At 35.4% G+C, this 14,262-nt stretch overlaps 1 protein-coding gene across 13 annotated transcripts in view; it reads left to right on the top strand.

Moving 5' to 3' along the window:
- tbc1d1 (TBC1 (tre-2/USP6, BUB2, cdc16) domain family, member 1) overlaps positions 1-14,262 on the top strand; it is a 119,898-nt gene that overhangs the window by 71,855 nt on the left and 33,781 nt on the right. For 3 of the 13 annotated variants that reach the window (XM_087237046.1, XM_087237050.1, XM_087237051.1), the window contains 4 exons: positions 1,207-1,487; positions 4,623-4,721; positions 6,883-7,002; positions 8,103-8,233. In XM_087237046.1, the coding sequence (XP_087093172.1) occupies positions 1,207-1,487; positions 4,623-4,721; positions 6,883-7,002; positions 8,103-8,233 (631 nt within the window). Of the gene's footprint in view, positions 1-1,206; positions 2,367-3,009; positions 3,943-4,622; positions 4,722-6,882; positions 7,003-8,102; positions 8,234-14,262 lie in introns of those variants that run through there. The other 10 variants (XM_087237047.1, XM_087237052.1, XM_087237054.1 and 7 more) reach the window with 4 other exon arrangements.

The following is a 14,262-nucleotide window of genomic DNA, read 5'->3' as shown; positions in this document are numbered from 1 at the left end:
TCACACACACACACACACACACACAGTGGCCCATTTGACCTGCTGGCGTGGCTTTTCTTCTGCTCTCGGCTGTTTTACAGCGTTACTTCTGGATAAAGAAATGAGCGCGTGTCTGCAGAGTTTTCTCCACCGTGTCTATCATACATCAGCTGTGAGATCACCGCTGCCGCCTGCCGCTTATCAGTGTCACTCATCTGTGAAGAGCGCAGCGTGCAAGAGCCAATCGCAATCGTTTTTGTTGAGGGTGTGACCAATCAAAGAGGTGTAAGAGAACTAGACAAGGATCAGAAATTGAGCTGGATATTTATATTTGTTTATATAATTTGCTTAATGCTCGTGTTGTTTAAAGTTATAGTTTATATATCTGACTGTTTGTATTGAAATGACAGAATTGTATTACAAATATATAAATATACATATATTCATACATTTTAATACAAGAACTGCTGCTGTGAAGAAAATATAAAACTGTATGAAAAGCACCGTCAATGCACCGTGATGCACTGAAATATCGAATTGAACCGAATCGATGGCATGATAATCGTAACCGAACCAAACCAAACCGTAAGTCTAGTTTAAGTTCACAGCTCTAATATGAAAGATGCCCTAAAATTGCATAACATCAAACATCTTCCATTAAACAGGTTTTGTTTCTTGTTTTTTTGTTTAAATTTCACTCTGAACGAACCCAATAAAATAAATACTCGTAGGGATTTTGTTTGCGCATGCAGATTTTGTGGGGATTTTACTCTATAATAGCTGTTGACGTCTGTTTTAACACATATATTAGCAAATATAGAACTACAGATGCATCGATCAGCTGAACAGGGACCAGAATCTGACAATTGTTTGCATGACCGGCTTGACTGGTGATTCCCAATTATTATAATAAATTATATCTAAATTATATTACTATAATAAAGAGTGTTAGGGATGGTAATTAAAAAGTTGTGTGCTTTTTGCAAATTCTGTACTATAAAAAAATATATATTACACTTTAAAAGTCTTTTCAAGAGTCAAAATGTAATTCTGTGTGGTAATGAAAGGTCTTAAAAAGTGTAATATAACACTTAGAAACCTGGAGATCCCCTGTTTAAGATGTTTCAATCACAGTTATATCCACCCATATTAATTTACTGTCTTTTTACTATATTTGTTTCCAGCATGATTTATTATGTTCTTTCAAACTTCTGTTTCGATTTTAAGGAAACATCATTGCAGGAGCCACTCTGCTCTCTGCTTCTCTCCAGTCCGCTGCGCTCCCACAATTCCACAGGGAATCTAAAGCATCTTGAAGGCTCTGACAGGGGTCAGGAGGATCCTGAGAGTCCGCCTCAGGGTTTCAGGAGACGCGCAAGCACTATCAGTCACTCTCCCATGCTGTCGTCCTCTGAGCCGAGCCTCCCTCCTCTACAGCCCACTGCTGCCAACAAACCCAAACTGGTCCGACACTACTCCGTCAGCACAGACTCCCCACACCAGAGCAAGTGAGACCCCTTGTCTGTTTGTGTATTTGTTTGTGTTTGTTTATGCATGCGTTTTTGTGTGTGTGTGCCTGTGCGCTGGTTGATTCTTTTGGTCATTTTTTCGTGTTTGTATGTGTGGACTAAATACGAATTACCAATTTAGCAAAATTGTCTCAAATAATTTTTTTACATTTTAAATTTTCTAATTATTTACAGTTAAGTTAAAATTATTAACAAATTTTTTTCTATTTCAAATTTTCTAAAATTATGTTTAACAGAGCAAGGAATTTGTCACAGTATTTCCTGCAGTGCTTAATTTGAGCGGGATCTTGACGGATCCTGCTCTGGAAAATATCATATATTCGTGTTTTGCGTTCCAATATTTATTTGAATGGATCCGGCATTACCTTGTAACTTGTAAGTGAAGGCTGTGTGGATTGTGTGTGCGCGCACATGACTGTAGTCACCATGCGCAAGTTAAAGCTAAAGTTATGTTTAACTATTGGCCCTCAACAATTTTTTCAGCCAATCAGCTTTCTTATGTTTACAAACACTCTCATTGGTTGGTGATTGTTTCGCTCGCGGTGAGCAACGAAATTAAATAATGACATAGTGAAGATGAAACTGCGTGAATGGATCAGGATAGCAGGAGACAGAAGCAAAGCAGTCTCAAGTCAGCCAGAAAACATGGCGAAAAGATACTGTGGACTCTTGAAGATTAGAGTCATTCGATAATTTTTTTGTTACGGCACAATAATAGTGGACTGAAAAGTGATTGTTCATAGGATTTATGTTTGTAGTTGCATGTTTTTATTATCCATGACTGGCCTAAAATGTTATATATGCCACTAAATAGTTAATGACTGTTCAGAAATGTGATGCTCTTTTTGGTGGACGTCGGTCACGGTAACTTTGATTCCTAGTTTTGTTCTGGGAATTATTAATTTACAAAATAGGCACAGATTTTTTTAAATCTTTTTTTTTTCTGCTGGAGAAAATCTTATTTGTTTTTTATTTCGGCTTAAACAAAAGCAGATTTTATTTAAAAAAAAAAAAAAAAAAAAAAAAAAAACATTTATAAGGTCAATCCACTTGTTAAGTGTAACGTCATGCAAAGCGGCTTTCAGGTCCGAAGCAAAGGCTGCATTTACACTGGATGGTTCAAGTGACTCGATTCCAATTTTTTTTCTCTCCCATGTGCCACAGATCGGATATGGCCCATGTACATGTAAGCAGGAAAAAATCACATGGATTCCAGTTTACTCAAATCAGATTAAGGCCTTGTTCATATGTGGAAATGCGTCCAATATGAATCGGATCTGTGCCCTCGTGTCTACAGTGTAATCAGGTAAATCAGATTTTCACCTGTCGATGCGAGTCGCGCATTATTAAAAACCATAGCAAATAACATCAACTCTGACGCTTTCATTTCGGAACAGACTTCAGCAGAGTCCCAAACTTTTAATCTCATACACGAGGACTAAAAAAGCTTTTATATTTTCATCAAGTATTTAAGCATGTTAACAAAAGAGAGAAGAGAGAGTATGCAACATCCGCCACAAAACCAGTATAAACTATTATAAAAATGTGGCATACTTCACGTGCATGAATCACACCATGGATATTACGTTAATATGCTTACTGGTTTAACAATGCTAAGATTACAAGAAGATGGCAAAATGAGAACTTTTCTGTCATAAACTAAAGGAAAACAACTTGTCAAAAAGAATTTAAAAAAATTAAACCCTGTAAACATTAAAAACAGGAATGGAGAAAAAAAAAGCTCTCTTTTATTGTCAGCTGTTAGTCAGCGCCCTCTTTTTTTTCCCTGGTCATTGCGCCTTTGCCGTGTACTTTGTAAAAACAGACAATTGGATATGAGTCACTTTTAAAAGATGATGTAAGCCAGTCAGCAAAAAAATTCAATACAGTCACAAAATCGGAATTGACCATCAAGATCTGCAGTGTAAATGCAGCCAAAGCGATGTAATACTTTCGAAAATCATGATCGCAATATATATATATATCCGATGACCAGAAAGCACTCCTAGTGACCAAATGAGCAACCAAATGAAGCTTCGAGGATCCTTAAATCGAATACAGAAAGAGCATAGCTTTCCATTTCTTTTTTGCAGAGTTCTCAATTTTCAAAGTTGTGGTATTTTATTAACAATTCAGTTCAATTAATTGTAGTTAATTTGTTGTCGGTTGGTGTTTCTGTGTGGAGTTTCATGTTCTCCCTGCATTCGCATGAGTTTCCTCCGGGTGCTCCGGTTTCCCCCACAGTCCAAAGACATGCGGTACAGGTGAATTTGGTTGGCTAAATTGTCCGTAGTGTATGAGTGTGTGTGTGAATGAGTGTGTGTGGATGTTTCCCAGAGATGGGTTGCGACTGGAAGGGCATCCGCTGTGTAAAAATGTGCTGGATAAGTTCATTTCACTGTGGCGACCCCAGATTAATAATGGGACTAAGCTGAAAAGAAAATGAATGAAAGAATGAATAATTTGTTGTCAAGTTACAAACGGTACAATTTATCATGGCTGAATGCTTTTAAAAACCTCACACAGTCGCTGAAGAGCGGTGGGGGTGAGTTGCGCGTGACGTACCTGAAGAGCTGGGAGGGATGTTGTGGAGAGGGAGGAGATGCGTGATTTCCGAGAGATTATCATTCATTTGTGGGTATCCGGGAGTCTATGCATCCTGTGGGATGTCTGCTATTGCACATACTAACATTGCGATATCGCTGCTGAAACGACATATTGTGCTGCCCTAATTTGTAACATTGTTTACATTAAAGAGACATACTAAATCAATATGATAAATGTTTAAGATATTAAATCTAATTAACATAAATGTACAAAATAAAATAAGCTACAGTCAATGATGTGATTATGAATGGGCTAAAAATAGCATCAAGGAAACTGCCGGAATATTTGCGTCATACAAAGTACAGTAAAACATTACAAGGTTACATCACAGTGTATGGACTTGCGTGTATATGGTGTGTGTGTGTGTTTTTTACTTACCAACCCAAGAAAAGTTTACTCAAGGGCAGCTGTACTGTGTGTTCTGCTTTATTCATTCTGTGCATCTCTGCTTTTTGTATCCCTTTGTGGCTTCATTTATCTTTTCCATCCTTTCTGTATTTTGATCAGTCCTTCCTCCTCTCCGGCTTCTTCCTCTCCTGTGTGTCAGCGGCCGCTGAGGCCTCGTTCTTTTGCTCTTGATCATTCCACACGGCCTCTCAAGCGCAGGTGAGATGTGTGTGTGTGTGTGTGTGTGTCCTTTCTCTGCTCTGCTGTCATTCACACACAGCTTAGGAAAAATTTTCCACATCAAATAGTTTTACTGTCTGTCTTTCTTTCCTCTGAAGTCTCTGAACTTTCCATGTAAAAGCTGGTGAAAGCACATTAGGGAATTTGACTATATTAAATGCATGCAGGGACTGTTTCTGATTTCTGGCCTTTTGGGGACCCAGGAGATGTGGCCTTCTGTAGTTAAAACCTTCCCTCAAATAAAATAGTCCATTTTCTTGGCATTAATTGGATCAGACCAAACAAACAAACATTTTGTTTCTAAAGAGTCACATTTGCTCATAAAATAATCAGCTAATCACATTGCAGCAACTCAGTGCATTTAGGCATGTAGACATGGTCATGGGCTGGTGTGAGAATTTCAGAAACTGCTGATCTACTGGGATTTTCATACACAACCATCTCTAGGGTTTACAAAGACTGGTCTGAAAAAAGAGAAATATCCAGTGAGCGACAGTTCTGTGGACGCAAATGCCTCGTTGATGCCAGAGGTCAGAGGAGAATGGCCAGACGGATTTGAGCTGATAGAAAGGCAACAGTGACGAACCACTCGTTACAACCGAGGAATGCGGAAGAGCATCTCTGAACACACAGCACGTCCAACCTTTAGCGGGATGGCTCACCAAAGTTGAACAATAAAAGATTGGAAGAACGTTGCCTGGTCTGATGAGTCTCGATTTTTGCTGTGACATTTTGATGGTAGGGTCAGAATTTGGCATCAACAATATATAAATCATGGATCCATCCTGCTTTGTATCAATGGTTCAGGCTAATTAATTTACCTAATAGTCAGGTAAATGACTATTGTTGCTGACATGTTCATCCCTTTATGACCTCAGTGTACCCATCTTCTGATGGCTACTTCTCGCAGGATAATGCACCATATCATAAAGCGCGAATCATCTCAGACTTTCTAGAACATGACAATGAGTTCACTGTTCTCAAATGGCCTCTACAGTCACCAGATCTCAATCCAACAGAGCACCTTTGGGATGTAATAGAACAGAAGATTCGCATCATGGATGTGCAGCCGACAAATCTGTAGCAGCTGCATGATGCTATTATGTCAATATGGACCAAAATCTCTGAGATATATTTTCAGTACCTTGTTGAATCTATGCCACAAAGGATCTACTTGAGGATTCACTTGAGTTTAGTCATCACATCATTATAATGTACAGTATGTAATAATACATATTCTGATTAATAATGCAAATGTAAATATTTAGCTATAGTTTTAGCAAAGTTATATTAGTGTTCTTAAATGGTTAGACTTGGTCTTAATTAGTTGAGACTCTGACTTTAGTATTAATATTAGTATCTATGCTTAATATGTTGATATTAAGTACAGATAAATAATTAAATATCTACAGTTACAAAGCACTTTTATTTTGCATTCCTTTGTTTACAGAATTTTCATTTTAATTATACTTTTCTGATATTTAATACCCACTTCTAAGCAGTTTATAGTGGATAATATTCTAAAGTGATGAGAATATTATTTTTATTTAAAAACATCATTCTACAGTGTTATTTTAATATTATTATTATTTGTTATTTTTAGTGTATATTATTATTATTATTATTATTAGTGTTATTTTAATATATATATTATTTGTTTATTATTATTATTAATAGTAGTAGTATTGATGTCTTTTATTTACAATATTTATTAATATTTAGATATTTAGATATTAGATAATTATATATAAATATATAAATTTTGTATACATTTAATTTTCAAATTAGACTCTATTAAATGTATTCTGTTTTGAATGCATTTTTTTTATTTCGGTTTTAGTGCTTTCAGAACAATTTGATTTTGTAACATGAGTCAGTGGGCTCAAAATTGCAACCATTTTGGTTGTGTTAGCTTTCAAAATATAAAATATGTTTGGAAGATAATTACAAAAATGTATACCACACGGTTTTGCCCTCAAATACCACACATTAACATGGCAAAGCTGTGTGGTGAATTCACTCCAATGTGTTTCAAACCCACTTACGTGTTTCTTTCAGTCTAATGTGGCTGTTCATTTGTCACCCTCTTTCACTCTTTTACACCCTGTCCTCTCTCTTTCTCTCATGCTCTTTCTCTCAGTCCATCAGGGCTGAGTGGCTTTAGAGCGAGATTACACTCGTCCTCCTCTGTTCCAAATTTCCTCAAATTTCTGGCCCCTGTAGTGGAAAGTGATGATACCTGTGACTCTCAGAGGAAGAGGTACTCTGTTTCTTCTTCACCATTCATTTTTCATTTTTTTTGTTTTCCATCTCTGCTCACTTTCAGTGTCTGCCACAGGAAATTAGATGAGGTAATTAAATTAGAGGGAAATAAGAAGAAATTCACTTGCAGTAATTTAAATGTGCATGGGAAATCAACTTGTCAAGTATCTGTTCTGCAATAATGTTTTGTTGATGCATATTTTTTTTCCTCCCAAAAGACAGGGTTCTTACTAGCTTGTGCTGTTAGTTTGGATATTATTTTCATACTTTTGAATGAAATGCAATGTCATGTTTTTAAATGAGGTTACTTTAACATGGAAAAAACATATATTAAAAACAATATTAACATTATTAAAACAACAACCAAAAAATTATTATTCATTATTTTTATTACTATTTATATTTATTTTTATTACAGTTAATAGCTGGTAAAAATATATATTAATACCCAAGTTTGGTGTTTTTTAAAAATGAAGCATACTTAAAAATGTATCATTATTATTATTATTATTATTATTATTATTATTATTATTATTATTATTATTATAATTATTATAGGTGGTGGTGGTTTAAAAAAATTATGGTACTGTTATTTTACTGTTAAATTACTTTAGCAAATTGCAGTATAGTTTATATTAAATAGTTTTTAATAGGTTCATTTTCTGGTCTTATTTTAATTTTGGTGCACTAAAGTTATTTTTTAGGATAGTTTTTTATGAAGTTGTTTTTGATAGCTTTATTCTGTTTTTATTTTAATTTGAGTTAATTTTAGTGCACTTCAATTTTAGTTCAATTCAAATCAAGCTTCAGTTCAACTTAGTTCTATTTTTAGTTCTTTTTAATGCTTAAAACCATAGATCGTTTATTTTGTTAGGTAAGATATACTGTTAAAAAAATAAAGTATTTAGTCTGAATATTTGGAATAAAGCACATTATAAAAAGTATATTATAAAGAATATTATATACACTTAAATAGATTACTTTTGATAGTGTTATTACGTTTTTTAGTGTTTAAAAAAACTGAGCTTTAAGTGGGAGTAGTATAAAAAGCTAAAATGCTGTTAAATTCTTTCAAATACAACTTGTTTGTGTGTGTAGTGATGTTGCGGCCCTTTCCAGTCCTGGATGTGTTATTGGTGATGACAGTCCATTGCGCAACCGGAGACACTCATGGAGACAACAGATCTTCTTAAGAGTCGCTACACCACAGAAGGGCTCGGACGCCAAAGGTAAAACCATAACTTTATACATCGTTAAGTATGGTTGCATGATATTGGAAAAATTTGACATTGCGATTATTTATTTTTTTTGTTTTGTTGCGATATGAATGTAATTTCATCAAATTATTTGAATATCTCTATTTGCAAAGATATAAATTATTTAGATTGGCTAGGGTGACCAAGTCTTTTGCTATGCAGTGCATCTGCATAAATAATAATAAATTACAAGCAAAATAAATAAATAAACAGTGCTTTATGTTATTCTGTTTTTCTAACAGTATTCAAGTACAGAAATTGAACAATCAAAAATAAAATATTGTGGTCATCATTGTATAAATAATTACAAAAATAATAAAATATAATATTATCTTTATCTTTTACTCTTTAACTAATTATATAGTCCTGCAATGTGACTATTGCGAATACACTCATTGCGATATTGATGCTCAAATGATTCGTAAATTGTTGTTCAGCCCTATTGTATAGCCTGACATCAATACAAAACATCACCTTTCAAATACAACTGACTGTCCATAGTGAATCTACATCCTATGATTACAGCTGGTGTCCTCCAGGTGGCGCTCTTACTCTTAAAGACAAATCAAATAACTGGAAGAATTTGATAACTGACAGGCAACACGCTTCTTGATGTTTCTTTTGGCAGAGAAACAGAATTACATGGATTATCACTTTTTTTTGTTTCCCCCCCTCACCCAAAGTGACTCTGACAGTGCTCACTCTCCTTCTTTCTTGACCTGTTTTATGTCTGTCTTTCTTCAACTGCCAAAACAGCAAATCAGGTCTGTTGTTTTGAAGTTGGTAGCTCGTTAGACTTGGCAGTACCTCACAGTAAAGGCTGATCCTGATGTCAAAACACCCCTCAGGTGTGTGTGTGTGTGTGTGTGTGTGTGTGTGTGTGTGTGTGTGTGTGTGCGTGTGTGTGTGTGTGTGTGTGTGTGTGTGTGTGTGTGTGTGTGTGTGTGTTAGATATAATTATCCTCACTGTTTTTCACTAGTTCTTAGGCCTAAAACATGAAATGCCTGGAAGTTATGATGATGTTAAATAGAGATTTAATATTTGCTACAGCCCATTGTAATTATTTAAAGGCACAAACCGGGCCATATGTTTGAAATCTCTGATACGTCATCAATGTAAACGTTAATGAGGATAATTAATCCAAAAAAAGAACATTCTGTCATCATTTACTCGGATTCATCTTGTTCCAAGTCATTAATAGAGCTCTGTGGTTTCCACAGTCCTGATGGAATCGCACAATCCAGTCATAAAAAATGGAATTAGCTATATTTTACATAATTTGGCATATTTAGTTGAATAAATCAAATGTAGTGTTGTCCAACTAATTAAATCTAATCTCAGTGTAAACCAGGAGTCTCAAACCCAAATTGTCGGGGGGCCATTTCAGTGACTGACAGTTCATAGGAGGGTTTATATATATATATATATATTCACTTTTACTTTAACATGTTCAATTCAGCCAGCAGTTAAATTTTACTAATGCACTTTTTATACAAATCTTAATATGCATATGAGAAACAATCTATTAAGTAAACTAATAGAAGAGTCAAAAACTTAAAAAAAAAAAAAGATAGATTAGAAAAAAAAATGAAATTACAAGTTTAATTTAAGTTAATTTTAGAAGGACAAAGTTATTTAAATTACAAACTTTATTTAAAATAAAAATGTCTTCTTGTAAGAAATGTATTCAAACAATAAAAAATTCAAACAATATTATTCATTTATTTTCTTGTCAGCTTAGTCCCCTTATTAATGCGGGGTTGCCACAGCAAAATGAACCGCCGACTTATCCAGCACATTTTTAAGCATCGGATGCCCTTCCATCCGCAACCCCATCTCTGGGAAACATCCACACACACATTCACACACACACTCATACACTACGGACAATTTAGCCTACCAAATTCACCTGTACTGCATGTCTTTGGATTGTGGGGGAAACCGGAGCACCCGGAGGAAACTCATGCGAATGCAGGGAGCACATGAAACTCCACACAGAAACGCCAACTGAGCTGAGGATCGAACCAGCAACCTTCTTGCTCTGAGGCGACAGCACTACCTACTGCGCCACTGCGTTGCCCTGCATAACATTATAAAACACAATAATATCCACTATTCTTCTGCTGTTTTTTTTGAATGCAAAAAAAAAAAAAAAGTCTGCTGGCACAGTATCCTCAAATGAAACCCTGTAAAATTACAATATACACCGCAAAACCATGACAGAAAATTAAGAGGGGGAAATATTTTTGCCAATATTGTTCATATTTGTTGGGTGAAAATACTGCTTATTAAAAATCATATGAAAAAAAAGTGTTTATGTAATAAAATGTCAAATTTATGGAAAAAATAAAACCAATAGCATTAAACTGTATGATAATAATTAAATCAAATTAAATAGTGTAATTTTTATTTGAAGTTTAGTTATGGTTATAGTTTAATCTGACATATTGCCCTTAATAGCAATTTTATAGAATCAAACAGTTACATAACTTGGGACTCATTCCAGCTGTTTTAAGGTATTGTATAACCTGCATATTGGTGTTTTTAAAGATTAATCCGTCATATAACTTCAGAAGACATAGAAATAGATATAAAGCCATGGTCTAAGATATGAAATTAAGGCAGAAAAAAAAACTCAAATATCATCTAACATAGAAAAATTCTATATATTTTTACTTTGAAGCGGAAACTAGCTTCCACAGATGTGTTCAAAATGTGTGTGCTCAAATAAAAAGAATTCGGTATCTGCTTCTGGGGAAGGGAGCGTTCGTTTTATAAATACTATATTGTCATTTACTGAAAAGTCTGTGTTTGATGTATGTGCAGTAATTTGAGCCACTTCCTCAAAGAAGAGTGCGTGCCAAGAGCGCCGATGCTCTATGTGTGTGTTTCTCCAGTATATTTTGGGTGTGTCTCGACAAGTGTGTGTCTGCGCTGAATGAAGTAATGTTTGTGTTAATGAGGTAATATATGTGTGCTGGGTGCGGTGTTTTGCAGGAGGTCATGTTGACAGACATCTTCAGGAAAGCATCGGCCTTATTGACCCACTTCCATATTTGTGTTTGCACATTGCCAAGGCGTTGGTCTGGGCAGAAACGCCACTTGTTTACAGAGGGAGTGACCAGTGTGTGCGTGTATGTGTGTATATGTGTGCATACGCGTGTGTGTGTTTGCGGAGGGTGTAAGCGGCGCCCGAGTGTCCAAGTGCTTCAGTGTACGCTGTACAAATCTCCAATCTTCACACATACACACACAGACACATGTGCTGCTCCACCCCACTGGAACTGGGTCAGGTGTGTGTGTGTGTGTGTGTGTGTGTGTGTGTGTGTGTGTGTGTGTGTGTGTGTGTGTGTGTGTGTGTGTGTGTGTGTGTGTGTGTGTGTGTGTGTGTGTGTGTGTGTGTGTGTGTGTGTGTGTGTGTGTGTGTGTGTGTGTGTGTGTGTGTGTGTGTGTGTGTGTGTGTGTGTGTGTGTGAGATTCTTGACTTATGAAATTGCTGTTTTGAGAAATGTTTTATGGCCCTTCTGTTGAAAGCCTTGAATTATGTGATGTAGAGGCATTGACTGACCAGGAGTGTGTTCAGTTCTCAAGCATCTATTTTAAAAACGGTTTATTTTACATAATATTATATTTATTTACTATTTGTTAGCAATTATATGAGATTAATATATATTCTAAATTAAAAACATATATATGAAATCAAATTTAAAATTTTTTTTGATATAATTTTAATTCCTTTATGTACTTTTCCTAAGCCTGAAACTAAAACATATGATGCAATTGCTTTTCTTTCAACAGCCTTTAACAGAAAGTTTTATTTCATATAATAAGGATAAAATGTATTCATTTTTATTTATTTATTTTAAAATTATTTAAAAAAAACAAAAAATACAAATTTCTATGAATGACAGGCCCCGTTTATATTTATGTATTTGTTGTTGTTATTATTATTATTATTATTATTATTATGTTATTACTGAAGTAATTGTTTACATCAGCATCATTAGAAAAGGTGATTCACCATTAAAGATTATAACTCAATCTCAATTCTCCCCCCTAGAACTTCCCCTTACTTCTTACCCCTTGTTTTGCGTGTTCATGTGAAGGAGTAGGGGTGTCCCAATTCTCTTTAGCTTGAAGGCGTAGGGCTAAGGGTAAGGGCCAGTGCTTGGTTTGTAAATTGCGAGGTCCTGGAACAGAGTAGGGTAACAGATCCTGCATACTACAAGAGGAGTGTGAGGTAACGGAGGTGTCGTGGGTGAAAGTGAAGAGCGAGGGCAGGGGGAGGTTGTGGACACGAAAGCGAAGTGTGGGGTGTTGCGGACAAAAGTGAAGTGGTTTGGGGAGTTGCAGAAGAGTCATGCGGGGCATGTGAGGGAGGGTGGTATGTAAAATAAGGTGCCGGATCAGATTTCAGAGGTTCCAGTCTTGTTCTGACACAAATTAAGCCCTGGGAGGGGCTAGATACCCCTTGAAACTGAGATTTTCCAGGACCACACTTGAAACCAAAGAGCACGAAAACTTACACCATCTGCAACAGTGCATGGCTGCACACAGAAGACAGGAGATGCATAAATTTGTATTTGTCATTATTACAAAGTTTTACAACAAACAAGCACATTTTAATACATTCATAACCGCATTTTTGTTTTAACTTCATGGTTTAAAAAAAAAAACCTAAAAATAAAAAAATGCAAAATTTCGCTATCTATAATCCATATTAACTTCTGTATAGTAATCCCATAACATTCTGTCTCGATGACACTCGAATACCCTGTCAGAAAAGTCTGGTGGCTGAGCATGACCTTTTTACAGTCTCTGCTATAATGTTAACATTGTTTTGGTGTGTATACATTGATGAATATCATGTAAAAATTGATATATTATGAATATCACCCGATTGTATGATCTCATATGAAGCAAGAGACCGCAGTGACATATGATGATGTGTGCAGGTGCTGCAATGCTGTCCCATTTATTAGGGGTAAATTTTGAAGCCCTTCCTCTTCACACTCTGTTTCAAGGGCAAGAGGTAGGGGTACAAAAATAGAATTGGTATTTGGCCTATATTTAACTTCATAAAATAATTCATAAAATAATACCCTTAAATATTATATACAACTTTAATAATTAAAAATCATTTTATTACATACCACTGAGATATATATATATTGAGTTGTGTAGCAAGCAAATCTTGTCATAATGTGCAGTATTTCATGCGTGCAAGGATTGCTGGTCTGGAACAAAATTCAAAGGGGGGCTAATAAATTCTGACTTCAACTATATACAATCATGAATATTTGGAATTGCAATTTGTCACAATAACTGTAAGTGTAATAAATGTTTTGTGACCACAGGAATGAAGAAAGTGAGAAGCAGCGCTCCGATTATTAATCATCTAAACACTTTTATTATGAGTTTTTAAAGCCGTTCAGTCTCACAGCAGAACACAGAGCAGATTCATACAGTATTCCTGCAACATTTTCTGTTTTGGTCTGTGAAAGTGTGCTCAGTTGCAGTAGGTTTAGACAACATTTTTGTATGTTTCACGTTTTCAGGAATAACGTAAATGAGACGCATACAGTTAGTCAATACCATTTTATTTGAACACTCTTTGATTGGATTTGTCTTCACCCTGTAATATGCAGCCCTATATCAGCTTATCTCACTCTGTGTTTATGCCATATATAACAGTGCAATTTATTTTTCGTTATGTACATTTTCTCACTTTGTCAACAAAAAGTGTATTTTGAGGTCTTGGATCCACCCTATAGTTTGGGTGGTGTCCGTTTTATTTTTAACACCTCTGTCTATGCGTGCGTGGACACGTGTATATGTGTTAGTCTTTTGCGGTTTGCTCTTTTGTTAAGTGCTGCGTTTTGCAAACATCAGTCTAAATCTTGTGGAGAAGGTTTTCTGTTATCCCAAAATTAAACTGTCTGTTATTAAAGTGAAAGGAAATTAGAAGCTTATTTCAGACTCTTAGCAATACTGTTTCAGC

Source organism: Danio rerio, chromosome 1 (genome assembly GCF_052040795.2).
Source record: "Danio rerio strain M-AB ecotype USA chromosome 1, GRCz13ab, whole genome shotgun sequence".
Lineage (NCBI taxonomy): Eukaryota > Metazoa > Chordata > Actinopteri > Cypriniformes > Danionidae > Danio > Danio rerio.
Note: the sequence above shows the minus strand (reverse complement) of the source record. Positions and strands in the feature narration are given on the sequence as shown.